The sequence below is a fragment of the Cheilinus undulatus genome, linkage group 16 (assembly GCF_018320785.1).
Source record: "Cheilinus undulatus linkage group 16, ASM1832078v1, whole genome shotgun sequence".
Lineage (NCBI taxonomy): Eukaryota > Metazoa > Chordata > Actinopteri > Labriformes > Labridae > Cheilinus > Cheilinus undulatus.
The window spans coordinates 38,933,971-38,953,627 of NC_054880.1; the positions used below are offsets into that span (position 1 = coordinate 38,933,971).

General features: G+C 40.0%; 1 protein-coding gene across 1 annotated transcript in view; it reads right to left on the reverse strand.

Moving 5' to 3' along the window:
* The window catches only part of LOC121523343 (inactive phospholipase C-like protein 2), a 76,862-nt gene extending 57,977 nt beyond the window's left edge, over nucleotides 1–18,885 (reverse strand). Inside the window, exon 1 of the mRNA XM_041808189.1 lies at nucleotides 18,097–18,885. Within this exon, the coding sequence (XP_041664123.1) occupies nucleotides 18,097–18,342 (246 nt within the window). The 5' untranslated portion in view covers nucleotides 18,343–18,885. The remainder of the gene's footprint in view (nucleotides 1–18,096) is intronic.
* Nucleotides 18,886–19,657: the final 772 nt, after the last annotated feature.

Genomic DNA, 19,657 nt, shown 5'->3' on the forward strand with positions numbered 1-19,657 from the left:
GCAGGGTTATAAAGTGAGCACCTCCCTTCACCAGTGTTTTTAGTTAGTCTTACACAGTGAAAACTGGAGTGTTGTGTCAGCGTGCTAAAAATTTAGGCATTTTATTTGATTCAGATTTCAGTTTTGAGCCACATATTTAAAGAATATAGCCGAGTGCGACCGTTTCTTTCTCAAGCCAACACAGAGACATTAATCCACGCTTTTATCACATGTAGAATAGACTATTGTAATGCTCTTTCTGGTCTCCCTAAAAAGAAGATTTCACATCTGCAGCTGCTCCAGAACTCAGCTGCACGAATGCTGACAAAGACCAGAAAGAGAGCACAGATCACCGATTTTAAGGTCTCTGCATTGGCTACCCTTCTCTTTTAGAATAGATTTTAAGGTTCTTTTAAAGCTCTTGCCCCTTCTTGTTTATCAGATTTGCTTTTACCCTATGAGCCCAGTAGAGCCCTCGGGTCTTCAGGAAGTTCTCTGTTAACAGTTCCCAAAGTTAAAACTAAAACTTACGGTGAGGCATCTGTTTATTACTACGGCCTACCTGAAGACCTGAGGGCTGCGCATGATGTTAATGTTTTTAAAAGCAAACTCAAGTGATTTAGGTATTTTCGCATTCAGGGATGTCCCCATCCCGATCACATGTATCGGATCGAGGCCGATACTAAGCATTTTTAATTGATCGGCAATCGAAAATTTGATCAGCCCAGCCGATCATTTACGTCAGTTGCCGTAAATGTAGCACAATTTACGACAGGCCATAAATGTGCTAGTAACAACAAACAGCAGGAGCAACATTAGCTTTCGTGTGTTAAATTGTCAGCGGTCTGGAAATACTTAAAACGTGAGAGCGAAAACAGTCCAACGGCCACTTGCAGCATCTGTAACACAACTGTTTCATGAGGGGGTAGCAGCAGAAGTGCGTTTAACTCTACAAATCTGATCTGTCGTCTCCGAAGTAAACATGCAGCAGAATATGGTGACTTCACTACAGCAACAGGCAGCTTCACGGAAGATACACACTCTGGACCTTCAGAGGAAAGATAAACACTCTCAAGAGAGAGCGATAAGGCAAAAAGATAACAGAAAAGGTGGTCAACCAGCCAATCTCCGTGATGAAGAATTTGGGTTATCATTGTCTTCTTAAGCTTTTAGACCCACGCTATGCCCTGTCGTCTCGACATTACATTACTAACACTGCTTTACAAAGTACATGACAGCATACTAGAGAACTTAAAAAGCAACTTCACTGCCGTTAGCTTCACTACAGACATTTGGAGGTCTGATGTTTGCCCCATGTCACTGCTGAGTCTCACTGCACTCTGGATTAAGTCCTCCACCTCTGAGTTAAAGGTGCAGTGTGTAAAACTGAATATCAACATCTAGAAGTGGGTTCTAGATTGCATTTCTCTGCTGGAAACTGTGGCAACCAGTTGAATTTAATGTGTATCTGTAATGTGAATACAATACAATACAATACAATAATTGTATTTATCCTTTTTTCCTTTTTTCCTCTGTGTTACCATGGAAACATGTAAAAATCCAAGATGGCGGCATCCATGGAGGGGACCCTCCCTATGTATGAATTAAAGGTTTTTTCTGAGTTGTTTTTTTTTTTCAAAATAGCTGTTTTTGAATTTAGATTACTAAACATTTATTTAGATAGACTGTCTTAGAAATGTTTTGCTTTATTTTACCAAGTTTGTTCAGCTAAATGCTACTAGGCTAAATATTACACACTGCACCTTTAAAGCACACAGCTTTACATGTGAGTTTCCTTTTAAAGTAACAGTGGGTAAAGCAATAAAAATGAGGGGGAAAAGTCATGTAGCAGCTCTAGTTACACTTTAGAAATTGCACTGAAATAACAAGAGTGCCTTGTATTTGGGTTTTATTCCAGTATTAATGTCTTGGTTTACATCTCAGATTAAGCTGCTACATTTTAAAAAGACTGTTGTTTTGAATTTGTATGATTCATATGTTTTGATCCTATTCAAGTTAAACTGTTCCACTTTAAAGTGGAGTTGGGATGTTTTGAATTAATTTTTTGAGTTCATTTTATTTTGTTATGACTAATAGAGCCAAGTTAACTTCTAAGTGGAATTATAATATTTAAAATTCATTTATCGAATTCATATGTTATTGTGACTATTGACTCTGTTACACCACCTCTAAGTGAATCTGAGGTTATTTAAGTTCACTTTTTGGCTGCTCAGGTCATTCAGCTGACCACTTTAAGTGGATTTTGATTGTCTGATTGAATACTAAACACTGCACTAAGTGAATATGTAAATTTATTTTTTGACAGATAAAGTGAAACAGAGCTATTACACCATTCTGAGCAGCAATGTGATTTTATGTTTTTAACAGCCGTATTGGCTGTACTGAGTTAAATGGAATAAGTCTGAGATATCTAGTAGTAACAACTGAAACTCTAATCTAGGTAATTATGAGTATCAGATCGGGACTCGGTATCGGCAGATATTCAATATTACAAAATCAGATCGGAGGCCAAAAATGCTGATCGGGACAAACCTAATCTCATTATACTCTAATTTTAGGATTGCCTTATAGCAGTTTATCCTCTTATCATAACTTTACCAAGCTCTCTTCTTGTGTTTTATACTTATTTTACACAGTTTTATTGAGCAATATTTTGTTTTTATTCTTATTTTAGTATCCTCTGATTCTGTTACCTAGCCTAACCTCCGGTGTTTCCCCGTTCTGAAATTTAAGATAGCGTTTCCTCAGTATGCACGTTCTGTTTGTAAGGAATCCATTATTTATGCTATAATTGCCAATGCTAGATATGTACGACAGATTGGGGAAGAGGGTGGAGGAATAGGGTGGGCTTGGGGGTAATGGGTGAGGGATGGGGGGATGAACTCGTGTATTTTTCTTTTAATTTTCTGTTGTGTGTAAAGCACTTTGTGCTACATTTTAATGTATGGAAAGTGCTACACAAATAAAGACTGATTGATTGATTGATTGATTGATTGATATCTCTCAGTTGATTTTAATCCCCTAGGTGTAATTTTAGCTCCATTCTGATAGAAATGGTCTTCAGTGTTGGAGTGATTTGACAGCATTGATCTACCAGTGTTGGTCTAATTCTGTAGAGCAGTGATCATCCACTGGCAGACCAGGGGCCACATCAGACCCCCCACATACTCCCATCTGCCCCCCAGATCATTATCAAATTCAGAACATGTGCAGAGGACAAAATATTCTGACATTTAAGATATCTTTTTCTTCATAAACTCCCTACAGCTATTAAAACATCTTCAAAAACAACTGACATCAAAACAATTTGATTTATATTTATATTTCATCCATTTTTCAAAAATCTACCTGTCAGTCTTTAAAATGTAAGACTCTTAGCAGGGATGTGTGCAGTTATCAGGTTAAATTCATGTATCAAATTAGCTTGCGGAAGATTTATGCGTCGGTTAAACTAGTTATCATTTTTTATAAACATGGGCCTGAAATCCTTGTCAAATAACTGTAAGCTGTAATGAGGCCTCACAACACTAGTACCCGCTGCAGCTTCATGGCCACTGCTTTCCTGTCAGAGCTTTTCCACAGCACTACCCCGGACGTAAATACGAGAAAGTTAGCAGTTAGCATCTCAGGAGTAGCGTGATTTGACAGAATTTTGAGCTAGAAAATGGAAATGAAGTGGTATGTGCGCTGTTGCAGGTTATATTTACGTATAACTACTCAGCAGAAATGACAAGTAATCACATAAGCACAATATCAATTTGCAAAGAGGAACAAGGGCTGGTGCAGCTAACTGCTAACTTTAGCCATGCACTACAGGTCAGGGCTCACATTATACCAGCTGACACAACAACCCTGTGATAAATTTGACTTTTCTCTAAGATTTCTCTCTTCTTTAGTCTAGTAGGTTGAAAACATTTTAAATAGGCCTTGAGCCAAATATGGAAATAAATGCCTGGGATTTCCTCTCAAGTTTTGCCACAAAAACATCAAATTATTCAACAGGTGACTTCATGTGGCCAGTAAAAATCCCATCGGTTAGGTACACCAGATGCCTGCATTAAATTGAATGATCCCAACGGATAAAACTGATATCTGTAACTGCCAATGGCAGTGGTTTTTTTGCTATCTGCTTACATAGATATACACTGATATATCAGTGCATTCCATGCACCACCGCAATAAAAAAGAGGTCCTCTGGGTAAATATTTGGTTTATCTCTTATTTACTAAAAACTGCCAGCAAACATCTGCAATCTGTCTGATTTTTTCCAAATACACTGGTGCCATTGTTTTGTGCAATTTGTGATGGATTCTCTACAATTACATGTCTGTGCAACTTTTGATCATTTCCTCTCCAAAGCATCTTGTGGTTGTTATATTTCAGTACTTTTGAGTACTATTAACCATTAGAAATAACAGAGACTGGGTCGAAAAACAGCAATGCCAAAATTTTGACGGCCTTTTGTAATAGTTGTGCATGTTTCAATTCTGAATCTAAAATGTTCAAAAAATGGTAGAAAGAAGTTGGGATCATAAGCAGTTAAAAACTGTGTGCAAAACCAGCTAGTTTTTGTTGCTGATGTGTTTTATTCTTAGGCATAGTGGCGAGCTTATGGACCTATGTGGTCATCCATTGAGCCAATGACATACACAACCATAAAAATCAAAAGTAAATGCATTTAAAACTGACTCAGCTGCACAAATATGTTGGTTAACACCAAGAGTTTGTTGGTTCTTAAATGTAAGATCAACTCTTTCTCCTTTTTTTTAGATGTTTAAACTACATAAAAATTGGCAAAATTTGTAAAGTTTGTGATTGATTCAAACAAAGGAACTCTAAGACACGTTTCATGAAGTCATTCTTTTTTTTTAACAAACTGCATGCTTTTTATAGAGACTCTGTGTCTTTGTGTTGGGTGCGGGTTTCACATGCTTAAAATGAATTAAAAGACACAGACAACAGGACAGTAAGGTTAAACAGCACAGGAAGCCCTATGTGGTCAAGTCGCTCTGCCTACAGCTAGGCGTGTCTAAAAAGTCCTCAGAAAAAAAATGTGGTAAAAATTTACTGTAAATGCTCAGTCTGACGATCAACCCCCTACCCTTGTGGGGAGACACGCAGCAGATGCTCTTTTACTCTTCAAACCTTTGAAGCCCCATGAGCATTTGAAGCATACACACAAACAGCACACTACATGGAAAAAGTACACCGTTTACTTGAAGTCATCTTGTTAAAGAACTAACCACGATGTCAGCTGACAAACGTCAGAGATGCATTTCCTGAAGATGGCAGGACGACTAAACCCAAAAAAGTGGTTGGGGCGTTGAGTCAGGCTTTGATGAGCAATCAGACTACAGGGCAGGGTTTTCATTCTTCTCTGTGATGGCTTTGCTGGGCCCAGTAAAAACACGTCTCTGAATACTTCTGCACTTATATGACTGGGTTCATGTTATGAATGTATGGGGTTTACAGTACAGAAAGTCTTCAGAACACTTTACTTTTTTCAGTTTGCTCTGTTGCAGCCTGATGCATTCATCTTTTAAATTTTTTTTTCTTTCATTGATCTACACTGTGTAAACAGAGTTTTAGAAGTTTTTGCAAACTCAACAAAATAAGAAAACCCTGAAATATCACATTGACATAAGTATTCAAACCCTTTACTCAGTCCTTAGTTGAAGCACCTTTGGCAGCAATCACAGCCTCAAGTCTTTTTGAATATGGCGCAACAAGCCCTGCACCCCTGGATTGGAGGATTTTCTGCCGTACTTCTTTGCAAATCCTCTTTAGCTCAGTCAGGTTGGATGGGGACTGTCAGCGGAAGCCATGTTCAAGTCTCTCCAGAGATGTTGGATAGGGTTCAAGTCATTCACAGAGTTGTCTCTAAGCCAGTCCTGTTGTCTCTGCTGTGTGCTTAGGGTCATTGTCATGCTGGAAGGTGAAACCTCAGCGGTGGCTGGTTTCCTCCAAACATAAAGTTTACAAATAAGGCCAAACAGTTCAATATTGGCTTCATTAGACCAGAGAATCTTGTTTCTCACAGTCTAAGAGTTTTGTGCTTTTCTGTAAACTGCAAGTGGACTTTCATGGGTTTTGCACTGAGAGGCTTCTGTCTAGCCACTCTGCCATAAAGCTCAGATCTGTGGAGAACTGTAGTGATGGTGGTCCTTCTGAAACTTTGTCCCATCCCCACACAGAATCTCTGGAGCTCAGTCAGAGTGACCATCAGATTCTAGGTCACCTTTCTTCCCTATTGCTCAGTTTGGACAGGTGACCAGCTCTTCGAAGAGTCCTGGTTGTGCCAAACTTCTTCCATGTGCTCTTGGAATGTCCTGTGCAGCAGAAATGTTTTGAAGCCTTCCCCACATCTGCCACTTGCTACAATCCTGTCTCTGAGCTCTGCATGCAGTTCCAGTGACCTCAAGGTTTTTTTTTTTTTTGTTTTGTTTTTTTTTTACTGTTATGCATCATCAGCTGTGAGGCCTTCTACAGAGAGGTGTAAGTTTTAACAAATCATGTCTTATCAGTTTGATTTACACAGGTGGACTCCAATCTAGATGTAGAAACAATTCTGCAACAATCCAGAGAAATGGGAGAAACCTGAGCTACATTTCAAGTGTAGTCGCAAAGGGTCTGAAGTCTTCTGTCAATGTGGTAGTTCAGTTTTTATCCTTATTAAATGCATACATTTCTAAAATTCTGTTTTCACCTGTGTCATCATGAAATTTCCAGATAAAAATATGTTTAAAGGATTTGAGCATTAACATAACAAAATAGAAGAAAAGTAAAGGGGGTCTGCATACTTTCTGAATGCACTGTATATGGAGCAGCTCAATCACTGCTGTGGCTCAGTGTAGTTTATGTCATGTGGCTTTATTACAATCGGTCAGAAGATTTATCTGGTCCCTCTGCCGTGCAAGGCCATGCTCTTGCAGGCTAAAAGTGGCTTAAAGCTAGCTAAAGATGTTGATTTGAACTGCAGGACGTGCTCTGGGCTGCTCTGACTCAGACAACTTTCCTCCCCAGCTGAGTGTGAACGCCTCCAGCTAATGCTGCTGCCTCAGTCTGGAAAATACACACAAAGGCTTTCAGAACGCCCAAACATGCACAATAGATGCACAAACATACAAGCACATAGCTATGCAAAAAAAAAAAAAGTCTACATAAATGGGAGTGTTTTTGTTCAAATTATGAATTACACGCTTTTCCGTTCTTTATTATCCTTTCAAAAAACATCATCCACTCGTGCTTTTGGCAGTATTTTCTCATCACATGCTAATAAATCATCTTGTATTGATTTGTACTTCTAATATGATGAATCAAATGTAAACACAGACACATGACTTATTAAGTAGGTTCACTCTGAAATATAAAAAGGAAATATTTTTATTAGCAAGCTTATCTTAAAATTTAAAGAGCCAGATTTTAACATTTAATGAAATGAATCAATAAGTTGCTGGTAGGAAAAAGTTTTCCACTCAAAGACAGAGCCAGGCTGCCTTTTTCCTCCCGTGTACAACTTTTATGCTGAGCCAAGATAACTGTCTCCAGGATTGGGCTTTGATATGTCTCAGAATGTCAAACTATCTCGGTATGGTTGCCAATTTTAGTCAAGTAGAAGCACTGCAGGGTCTTTGATTTGTTGGAGAATTTTTGGACTGAAAAAAATCTCTTTTAACAGATTAGGGATTACATCAAACTGAGCTGCTTTTTTTCTGATTCTGGTCGTGATTTTCATTGAAAGGACCTCAGGGTGTGGCCAGAGGAAGGGGGGTTTACGGTTTGGCGACCTCAGAATTGCATGACTGCTTTTTGTAGATGATGTGGTTCTGTTGGTTTCTTCAGCTGGAGTCCTCCAGCAGGCTTTGGGGGTGGCTGCAGCTGTGTGAAGCAGCTGGGATGAGGGAGTGAAGGAGTTGAAGTATCTCAGGGTCTTCTTCACTGTTCTAGGATAGAATGGACCCAAGTACCTCTACTACACTGTCGTGGGGAAGAGACACCTGAGCTGTGAGGCAAAGCTGTCAATTTACTGGTCAATCTTTGCTCCAACCCTCACCTGTGGTCCTGAAAAACAGGAGGAGTTATGCATGCACTAACTTACTTAGCCTGGGGACCTAGATTAGAGTAGACCTATATTATAACTGAACCAAAGTACACTCCTGCTTACTGACCTTGTAAGAAAACTCATTAAGAAGTCCACAGACTATTTAGAGATATAGACTTTTGCATAAGTAGAGATGTTCCAATACCATTTTCTTTCTCATTTTTCCTAAAGTATCAGCCAACACCAAGTATAGATCCGATACCAGTGTAAAATTTCTGGACCATCTATATTGGGGAAAACCAGCACATTCTTCTAGCCCTATAGTGAACTCAGAACATGGCTCAGCAAATAGGATCATGATGTAGAGTCTCTCTGACACTTTTTTTCCCTGCTAATTATTGTGAGTTTTACTGCTAAATATTAAAATAACAAAGACACAGAGGTCCACATCACAGGCTCTCTTTTTATATTTCTCTCCATTATGCTCTATTCATAATGATCTGCATGTTTAAGCATGTGCAGTTTGACACAGCGTGATGAAGGACAAGCCTGCTACTGGTTGACAGCCCCTCATAAAGGATTATAGGAAAACAATATGGCAATAATAGCATTCAAGCTAGCTGCAATCAACAATCGAAAATGGATTCGAAAATGTGTTTTAAAAAAATCATAAAATATTGCATCTACAAGTGAGGATTTAATCTTTAAAGTCCCTGAAAAGTCACCCAAGTTCTTTGCAAGAAAAGCTTCCATAAGAGCTAAGAAGGCATGGATAGCATCAGTGGAACGGTGCAACGGCTAGCTTCAAGAGAAAAATGTAAGAGGCTAAAAAGTATGGTTCAAAAGTTATTTAACTCTTAATAATGTCACGTGTACTCTGCAATACTGATACCCCCATTGTCAGCAGTGTCGGACTTATTTCAGATACTCTGAGTCCACCAGTGTAATGAGTGACTCTAAATTGCCCATAGGTGTGAGTGCCCCATGTCAGACTGACTGCCTCTCACTGACAGCTGGGATTGACCCCAGCACCTTGCAACCCCAACAGGATATGAGGTAGGAGTTTTGGCAGGAGGATTTGCACTGTGTGCAAGGAAGCGCTGCTAGAGAGCATGTGTATCCTGGAACCGCTTCCAGCGTGAACATGGAAGTGCACTTTTAATTAGATTTCTCCCTCATCTTGGAAAATGTATGAATGAAAATAGGAATGCATGATTTTGGCTCTTTGCCAATATCCAATGTGCAGATATTTACAAAATAAACTAAAACCTATGTCAATACCAATATTTATAATAGAGTTGTTCTGATTCCGATACCAGTATCTGAAATACATTCGAGACACCTTAAAATGCAGGCATTTGTATCTGCAATTACATGAGTTTATGCACCAATCCGATACTGTTTGTTAAACTTTATATTTTGCTTCATTTAGCCATGCTAAATGTTAGCGCTATAAATCAGAAATCTATTCTTGGCAGTAAAACTCAGTAATCAGCAGAAAACAAATTCAGGGTCACAGAGATGCTGTACATTGTAAGTCTGTTGAGCCATGTTCTTAGTCCAATAGGTCTAAAATCATTTGCTAGTCTGCATAGTCAGTCCAGAAAGTTCACACCAGCATTGAAGGCTAGGTTAGGACTAGGTTTCAGCCGCTACCCAACACCTTGGTACCAGTATCAGGAAGGAAAAATGGTATCAGAACTTGTCTTATTGTTGGACTTCAATCCTTAAAACACCCTTTAAAGCGCGGCATACACTGTGTGAATTTCATCGGATTCAGCCACAAATGTTCACAAATAAGTTGCACGACTCACTTGGAAGTCAAGCTGACTTTCAGTCGGATCAGGCGTCGTTTGTTGTGCTGCGTACAGGGGGATACAACAGCTGAAAAAACGACCCGATCACAGCCCAACCAACTACTCCTGACTGGTTGGATGGATTTCTGACATGTTTAATATTTTGGTCGTGCTACTCCAGACACTCCCGCATTCAGAGCAGAAACACAAGCAGAACAAATAAACAACTTTGGGGGATTTATTCCTTTGTAAACTGTCAGACAACTTTCTAAATTATCATGGCAACGGCTGGAATGACTTTTTGATGCCCCCTCCACCCCTGCTACAATAAAGGAAATAAACAAGCAGGAAATATTCCTACCCGCTAAAGGGTTATAATAGTTTGGGATTTTTCATTAGTTTTTATTTCTATTTCGTTTTCACTTTCTGTGTTCGATTTTAGTTGAGTTTTACTCGTTTTTACTGCTGGTTTGTTAGTTTAGCAAAAATGCTTCATTTTAGTTTAGTTTTTATTAGTTTTAGTGTTTAGTTTTTTACAGATAGATGTCAGGGCTGAATGAGCATCATACATTTTTAAAAACATATTCGAACAGGCTACTCTTCACTTATCATTTTATTTACTTAATGATGATATTTGAATACAACTCCAGACATAAAACTACCACTGTGTGAAGACTTAACCAATCAGATCAGGCATTTTCAAACTACCTTGACTTGGTTCTATGAGTTGACTTTCTGCCACGTCTGTCGTATGGCCGGCTTGAAATCACACAGTGTAAGAAATGATGACCAATAAAAAACGTCTCATGTAGGTCAGCTGGTCTAGCCCTTAATCGTCTTGCTTTTAGGCAGATTTTTTGCCAAAATATCAGAAAAACTTATTTATATTTGCAGATACTGACTGTTTGGTAAATACACCTGAGGAGGTACTGTTTTAATTGAACAGAGTCCACAATTCAAAACAAGAGTGGAGCAGGCCAGCAATGGGCTGTACTCATCATATTGAGTCATTGTTTTGGTTGAGAGCCCCCTGGTGGTGGAACTTTACATACTCTGCGTTTAAGTGTTGTAATGAACAAATTAGTCAGGTAGAAGAGGTTTACATTAGTTTAAGACTATGTAAGGTTGGTGTTCTCCCTGCAGGCTGGGATTCTGTGCAGCAGACCAGTTCAGTTGCCAAATCGAGCTATAACTGCTGCTTGACTCTACTGGTCATGTAAACATACTGGCTGTTTTCACTGGACAGCACATACAAACACTCTCTATCCTTCTCTCTCTCACAGACTCATAAACATGCTGACCATGTTTTTCTGAGTTTGTTATAGTGTATGTTGGCATGAGTAATGAAGAAAACTGGAAAGCAGATATTTGTAATGCCAGGCTGTGTGTTACTCAAAGGCAGGCCCGTGCAAGTCCGTGTGTTGCTGTGCGTGTAACTGAATCAGTGTTTGTAACCACGAGTGAGAGAGTCGCTGATGGTTATCTTCATCAAGATGAACTTGAGCTCACACAAACTGAGTGGGCTCCTGATTCTGCATCGCCTTCACGCACAGAGAGATGGGAGGACAGTGGACGGCATGAAGCACATACTGATGAAACACAATTAAGGGTGCACTCGTTACCTCGACCACGGCCCACAGGAGCACACACACGCACACACGCAGGCACGCAGACTGGACATAGATCCCCTGACTCCTGTTAAAACCAGTCAGGAATGTCATGTTTCCTGTTTATCTGCCTTCATACCACCCAGACGACTATTGTGTGGATTCCTGAGGTTAGCCACAGGGGGGAGTTGGGCAAACAGAGAAAAACACACTGTTGTGTTGACAGGTGGATTCATAACTCCTCCGTTCTTGGACTGAGCCGCATCCATCCAAAGCCTCAGGTGTTTGCGATTCAAAACACAAACACGTTTGCGGGGAGAGCACAAACATATACATGCACGGCGGGGCTTGACGCTTCGCTGATCACTCACTGAACGTTCTCAGCATTAAATGTGCCCACTGAACATCCAGAAGTCAAACGCATAATCACACCACAAATGCATGCTAATTTCTGCTTCGATACACAGGATGCACGTACAGGCAATACCCAGGGTGGAGGTTGTGTTCTGGAGCTATTTAACACTACACATCAAACATTGCAGGGAATATCGGGCTGCACGCAGAGCCAGAGCTTATTTAACGCCAATTCTGACCCAGCACGAGACGCCAGAACTTCACCGAAGCAAACAGAGTGTTTTTAAAACCCTGGCAGCTCCGACGAAACAAACAGGGAAAAAAAAAAAAAAAAAAAGACAAGAGCGGGCCTGTGAGTGGGCAGAGAGGTGAGAAACATTAGCATGTTAATGTGTGTGTGTTGCAGAGAAAGGGAAAGGAAGGTGTCATCACCAACTGCTCATGACTTAATAGCAATATTGCAACATGAACCCTGCGAGGAAATTGGCCAACTGGCTAGCTTCCTGTCTTGCTGAGCGAGAGCCAATCAGACACAGATGAAGCCATGTTCAAATAAGCATGTCTTTGCAGGCAGAAGCTCTGGAGACGAACAGGGACGAGGGATCAATATAAGTCCTCCCACATGCCTGGAGGCTGAAACTATAAAAGTAAAAAGTCAGAGGATGAGTTATTGATTAGATGCTATTGATATGACAGAACATTCAAAGCTTTTTGAGCCAAAAGCATGAACAGTTTAGTTTGATATCTTTATCTCCTGGACTGTGTGGGTATAAATTTGACATTTAGTAAATGTGAGTGGAGATGAGGGGAGGCAGTGGGGTTAATTGAACAGGGGGCATTCAACTGTGAGCCAAAGTAGGCGGAGTGAATGCAATTTCACACTCTAATCAAAGACCACAGCGGGCGGGTTCACTTATTACTTCCTTCTCCTCCTCCTCATTTTGAGCTGATGAAGTGCTAATAGGTGACAACACTTCATCTGTGTTTCCAGATATCCACTCTGACACACACACACACACATACTTTGTTATTAATTTTTTTTTAAAGGGACGTTTTGGTGTTTTTCAAACTGGGTTGGGTAAGGCAGTGGTTCTCAACTGAGCAACCATCATAACCCAAATTTACTAAAATTTTCAACCAATCAAATTTATTCACCAATGCACGTGGAAGTTTGTATCTCATTTGGAATATGCTGTGACCAAAGGAAGAGACATTATAGAAACCCTCAACTGATATGCATTCACAGATTGTATTTTACTCCATTTCCTATAAGGTGTAAAATTTCGATGTTTTCTAGAAATCCTGAGAAACTAAAACATTTAAGCAAGAAAGCCAGTTTTGTGTTCCTCAGAAAAGGAGTTAAATTGGTTTAGATCTCAGGAAAATTATGAAAATATACTTTTTATCATGGAAAAATAGAGTAAAATAAAATGTATGGATGTGTTTTGGCTTTGGCTCTCTATAGGTCATAGATTTTTGGATGCAGTTTTTACTCCACAAACACCTTCGATCCACTGAAAATAGCTCCATGACCCACTTTTGGGTCCCAACCCACCAGTTGAGAATCACTGGTTTAAGGTACTTGGTAGCAGCAATAAGATAAGCCAAAAGAGATTTCAATCTGCACCGCCCCTTAAAGAGAGAGAGTTCCGTTTTAATTTAGCAAAGTATTAGGTTGAGATGGACCAAAAATCAATGTCTGTTTGAATGCTTGAATGTTGGCTTCACATATACTTGATCAATACTGGGGTTGGAAAATATTAATCAAATTGAATTAAATTGCAATATGGCCTGCAGCAATTTTTAAATTGCAGAAGCTGCAAAATTTCTTCACCTGAAATTTGCATCAAAATACTTTATTTTATTTAATTTTATTTTTTGCAGCAGCAGCAGCAGCAGAGATGTTATGCATTACATATCATGCAATCATTCCAGTCTCATTTCACAATTTCTTTATTTTTGTACATTTATCTGATTAAATGTTAGGATGATATAAAAATGATCATTCCCTTCAATACAACAATTTTTATTAGATTTGCAAAATGAGTCAAAATATCACAATAAGTTATTTTTGGAAAATTGTTCAGCCCTAGTTTCATCTAATATTGTGTTGGTTACAATATTGAAAGATCTATTGCTTGTGTTTGTTGGAAAATACCTAAGATGAGGAACTTAAGGAAGTATTGCATATCAAATTGCAATGGCAATATTGGGGAAAGAATCGCAATTAGATTATTTTCCCAAATCGTTCAGCCCTAATCAGTATTCATTTTTAATTCTGTCAAACCTTCCTTAAGTTTTAATGGGTATACAGCATAACTACCAGGTGTTTAAAAACCAGGCCTGAAGTCAACCAATGAAAAACTTGGTCAACTGAAATTTGACCCACCAGCCAAACAATCAACTGGTCATTCAGGTCAAATGTATGCACAGCTGTCCTTCTATAACAATGTGCTTTCCAAAACACATTTGTTTTGTCCCATTTTTACGCTCTATTTATGGTCCAAACTGGAACATTTTTCATTAAATACATTTAAGTGGCAAAAAATTTTGAAGAATTTGGGCCACAATTTCCCATTAGAAGGTTAAGGTGGGCCCTCATGCCCAGCCAGTTGAGAACCACTGCTCTTAAAAATAAACATAACAAGCTTTATGAAGCATTATTAATCATTTTTAACCTCTTAATGTTTTACTGAACGGTTTCAGAGATGACCAGTCTGCACCTAATTATATAATTTCCATGATCACGACACAACAACTAGAATCACATTGCCTACTAAACATCCTCACATACAGTATGACTGTTTTTCTGTTTATTATGAATGATAACTATTAAGAGGATCATTTGTTCTGGCCCATATGTATGATTTATTTCACCAAGATAAAGCAGAAAAAGTCTGCAGGTCATGGCTTCATGACCAGGAAACAATGTCTTCTCCCATTCTGCTCTTTGTAACAGACACTAAAGCTGATGTGAATACTTTAACAAGATGGTAAAGGGACTTCACTTGACGTATTTACCAATCCTTGAATTAAACAGGCCTCAAGCTTTGATGGAGGGTAGCAGAGACACTAATACTCGTTTCACACTAGGCTGCATGTTTGCTGCATGTTAAAGCCCTGTCATTCTTCTTAAGTTTTACGTCAATAAACCCCCTACAAGTGACTTGAGTCAGTGTATAAGAAAAGCATGTAAGGAACCCTTCAAAATAAAAGCATTCTTTACAAACGATGTGAGAAATGCCTAACGGGGCTTTTACTTTGAAAAGCACAAACCAGAAGTGCACTCATAGTGTGTTTATCTTTCCTGTGACATTTGTATCGGTGTGGGAACAGAAAGTTTCTATGATAGTGGAAGTTCAGAGAACAGCTTCATTGAACAGATGCATTTTAAAGATTTGTTTTTGGGCTTTTTATGCTTTAATGACAGCAGAGGACAGTGGATAGAATCGGAAACAGGGCAAGAGAGTTGGGGAGAGACATACGGAAAAGTGCACAGGCTGGATTCGAACCCCGGCCGGCCGCATACATGGGGCGCGCCTTGAAACAGCTAGGCCACCTGCGCCCCAAACAGATGCATTCTAGGTCTTGGCCTTCATCAGGGTTATGGAAAACAGATTACAAACATTTACTACCAATGTGAAAGTACATATTTGCTGCAATGAAGTAAACATGGCTCTCTGTTCATCATTTTCCTATCTGTTGTGGATCATAACTGCCCGCGGCATGTGGAATAAATAGGGGAGTCCTCAAATCCCTAAATTTTCTGCGCCTTAGCCATGTGTATCAGGCGTGAAACGTGGTGCACATGCAGGCAGTCTGAAAGCCCTGACTTGTTAACATCCAAACAAACTGAAAATGAAGCCCTGTCGTGTCACGCTTCCAGTCTGAAATGGGCTTAACAGCACCACTTCAGCACAAACATCCTACATCTCAGTGTTGAGTTGAAGGCGGCCGTACTATACAAGCACTCACCGGCATACACAAGTTAGCATCTGCAGGTGCTTCATTCAATCCTTTAACAAAGTGCTTTGAGTCCTAAAATAAATAAATAAAAACACTGATTACAGGGTTGATGGAAGTGATTCAAAGTTGAAGCATTGTTTTTAAAACTTCACTGGTAAGCTGAGTTACACCTGGACAGAGGATCACATGATCACATGATCCTGTCTCCTTCTCTCTGTGTGCATAACAGCTTGTATGCAGTCCTCTCCCACCTTGTTAAAAGGGAAGATGTGAAACAATAAACTACAACTATTATCATATAGTATCTAAAATGTGAAGTAATGTTCCCTGTGCTTAAAACAGATAAAGATGGGCTTTAATTCTTTATTTCTATGATGCACAGCAGTTGCGAGCTTGGTTCAGCCGTGAGTTCTCCTTACCAGAGCTTATTAAAAGTAACTTTAGAGCCTAAAATAACCAACAACTACTTTTCAGATGAAAAGAGGTTAAGATAAGTTTAGATGTTCTCAACTGTTGATGGTTTAATTGTGCTTGACTTTGCTGCTGGAGCATGCATGACCTGTGGTTATTAATAGCCTGAACGTCATCTCTTATCACTGATCTACACCCAAAAAGAAGAATAAAACTGTTTTGAAACTCACATAGCTGTGGATCACATTGCAACCAGCGGTGCATATTTAACAGGCTGACTTTAGAGGTGCCATGTGTGAGTAAAAATGCAGTGGTATATGTGCATGTTCATTGTTTTCCAAATTAGGCCAAAATCTTTAGCAGGAGTTCATTAATCAGTTTTAAAGCATCTCCATATGCAGGCAGTGGTGCTGCTAGTAGATACAAATGCATAGTCTTAAGGCATTTATTCTAAACATGCACTCTTTGCACAGCTCTGTCTTCATGAGTACCTGAAGAAATACCCTGGGCATTACTGTATCACCACCCATCCCTACTTCCACACTTCTAAAACACTGCAATATCCCTTTAATGCAACTTTTAGAGTAAGGCCAATGTGTGCAGCATTTGACTCCTAGAAACATTCCCTCACAGGGATAAATAAGGTATGTCATTTCTTATCGCATCGCATTACATCGGACGTTTGAATCACACTGCACTGTGTTGTCATGCCATGTCGTGCCTGTTAATTCTTATCATGTTGTATCGTGTCATCACTTCTCATAAGATCCGACATTATTATATCATGCCATGTAGAGTCCTGTTGTTTCCTATGGTGTGGTGTCGTTTCGAATCGCACCAAGTCGTATCATTTCATTTCGTACTGCTTGGTGTCATGTCATTTCATATATCGTATCACACCAAATTGTATAGTACTATAGTTTGTGATATATTAAATTATATTGCATTGTTCCATTGCCTTGTACATTATTGCACTGTAATATATCATATCACACCTCTAGGTATTGTATCTTAATCTTTTTATGACATCACACGTTATTTAACTGAATGCATCCTATCAAAATGTGCTGCATCACATGCTGAATTTCTAATAAATCCTAACATATCCTGTTGAATTGTATCTTATCAAATTATAGCATATTGTGATCAAAAAGCCCTTTAACGGGTGGTTTTTGAGGCCTGTGACATCAATTAATCTCCAGCCTTTGTGTGCATAGCTTCATAACCAAAGTTATTTCATGACACTTTACAAAGAGGGCAGGTCTAGACCATACTCTCTGTTGTGGCCTATTACAGAGTCAGGCACCATGAGGCCCACAGCTGCTCATGCTTTCTGATCTGTATGTTTGGCAAATCATCCTACATGTGGCATCACATGACCTGACTCCCATCTTAAAGCTCCAGTGAGGAAATTTCAGACAGTTAAAGAACAAGAGTAAAACTAAAATTGATGCTTCTGCATAAGCTAAAAAGCAACAATGGCTGTAAGTGGGAAAAAAATGTTTCTTTGCAGTTATTTGAGATGCCTATAACTGCTGCTGCAGGAGCTTTAACAGACAAAATACAATATTTCTGTGTAGATTTCCTGAACAGAAGTAATATGTTAGTAGGATGAGGTAACTGATTGTTCTGCTATTCAACACAAATGGAGAGGAAGCTGACAGGAAGTACAGTCACAGTAAATTAACTGTTTATTTACAGAATTGTCAGAATTTAGCCCTACAGTCGACTTTATTTTGTTTTATTAGGTGTCTTAATGCTCCACGTATAATATTCTTGTAGTAGCTTTTAGTGTTGCAGTAAAATTCTGTTGACTTTGTAGTATTTTTTATAAATATCGGTCATATTTGGGTATTATTTCTTTGTTAAAGCCTTAGTATTTTTGTAACAGCATTGTCTCCTGAAGGAAATGATGGCCCACCTTGATCAGACTGCTGCGTCGAGGGATTGTCTTGGATCCTGAATCGGAGCTCGCGCTGTCCCACGGCGGGGACTCACAGCTGGACTCGTTTTGGACCCTCTTCACGGTGTCTGGCACGCTGCAGTTTCCGTTTGACACCGGCTCTCCTCGGTGCGTCTCCAGCCTCGTTCCGGCTCCTCCTGAAGCGGCTCTCCAGCCAGCAACCGGTGTGCCTACGGAGCTTTTGTTCTCCCCAAATTCTGCCATGGTGACACTTCTGTGGATGCCTCAGTTTCCTTGAAAGCAGCGGGGCTCCGAACGCAACAGCACAGCACGCGGACACAGGCGTGCCATCGTGTGAAGTGAACGGAACGAGAACGTGCGCCAAAAGCAGAGGAAACTTCTCGCTCTCTCTCTCTTTAGCTCGCGCGCTCCCTCGCTCTCTCGTAGTGTCTTCCTCCCTCACACACCGACACACATACACACACAAGCTGGAGGAGGGTGACAGCAGAGGTGACAGCTGAGCGACAGAGGCGACCGCCACACCTTCAGACCTCCGCCGCCAACACTCCTCACATCCTCGCGACGGCTGGATGGAAGTGCGCGTGCGTTCAGGAAACGTAGCCTCTGTAGCGGACCCTCTCTGCTCTTCCACCGTTCTAATCTAAATCCTCTTCAAGGTATCACATGACAATGTCAGCCGCAATAATGATTTTTACATTAATACCACCAGCTCATGCTCTCATGTCCGCCTCCCTCTGTCTCGCGCCAGTCTTCATTAAACAGCCACTGTGCTGGTGGGAGCAGCGGTGGCGGGCTAATAAAGTCCTCATCTGCCAGCAGCCTGATAGATGTGTGGGTGTTTGGGGCTTTTACGTCCCTACAGGAACAAAGTGGAGTAGGTTTTGGTTCTACTTCCTATTAATGATTGACGCCTCTGTGAGGAGTTTGAGCTGCTCATAGACACAGGAGGACATTAATGATGGTGCCTTCATATGACCAGGAGCGGAATTGGACGCCCAAGGCAAGAAATAAAAGAGGCACTCCTAGTTTAGCTCAAAGCTATCACAGCAGCAGGGGCGTAGCTCGGGATTTAGGGCCCCCAGATAGAATATTACACAGGGGGCCCCTTAACCAGCTAGCCAAGCCACAAATATGTCATTTTTACAAATATCTGCATTTTAAATTTTTATTTTTGAACCATAATTTCTCCATTTATGAGCAACATTTTTACTGTGATTGAATTAAATTTACTTGCATTATTTTGCAGCACTGGACTACACCATTTGGATATTTTTAAGGGAGGAGCAGCCCCCCCCCCCCCACCCCACCATATTTTATTTTATTCTATTTCATACAAATTTCAGTCTGTTGGCCAATTGATGTAGTCGCTTTTGATTCAATAATGACACTAGTTGCTAAGAAAAAATAAGTAAAAACACACTTTTCAATGCTGGCTTCTCCAGGGCCCCTCCCTACTGTGGGCCTGGGTAATCAGTACCCTATTCCCCCCTGTGCTACACCAATAGCTGGGTTTCCATAGGCCTTGCAATTTTTGTAAAATCTCATCTCGCATGAATCC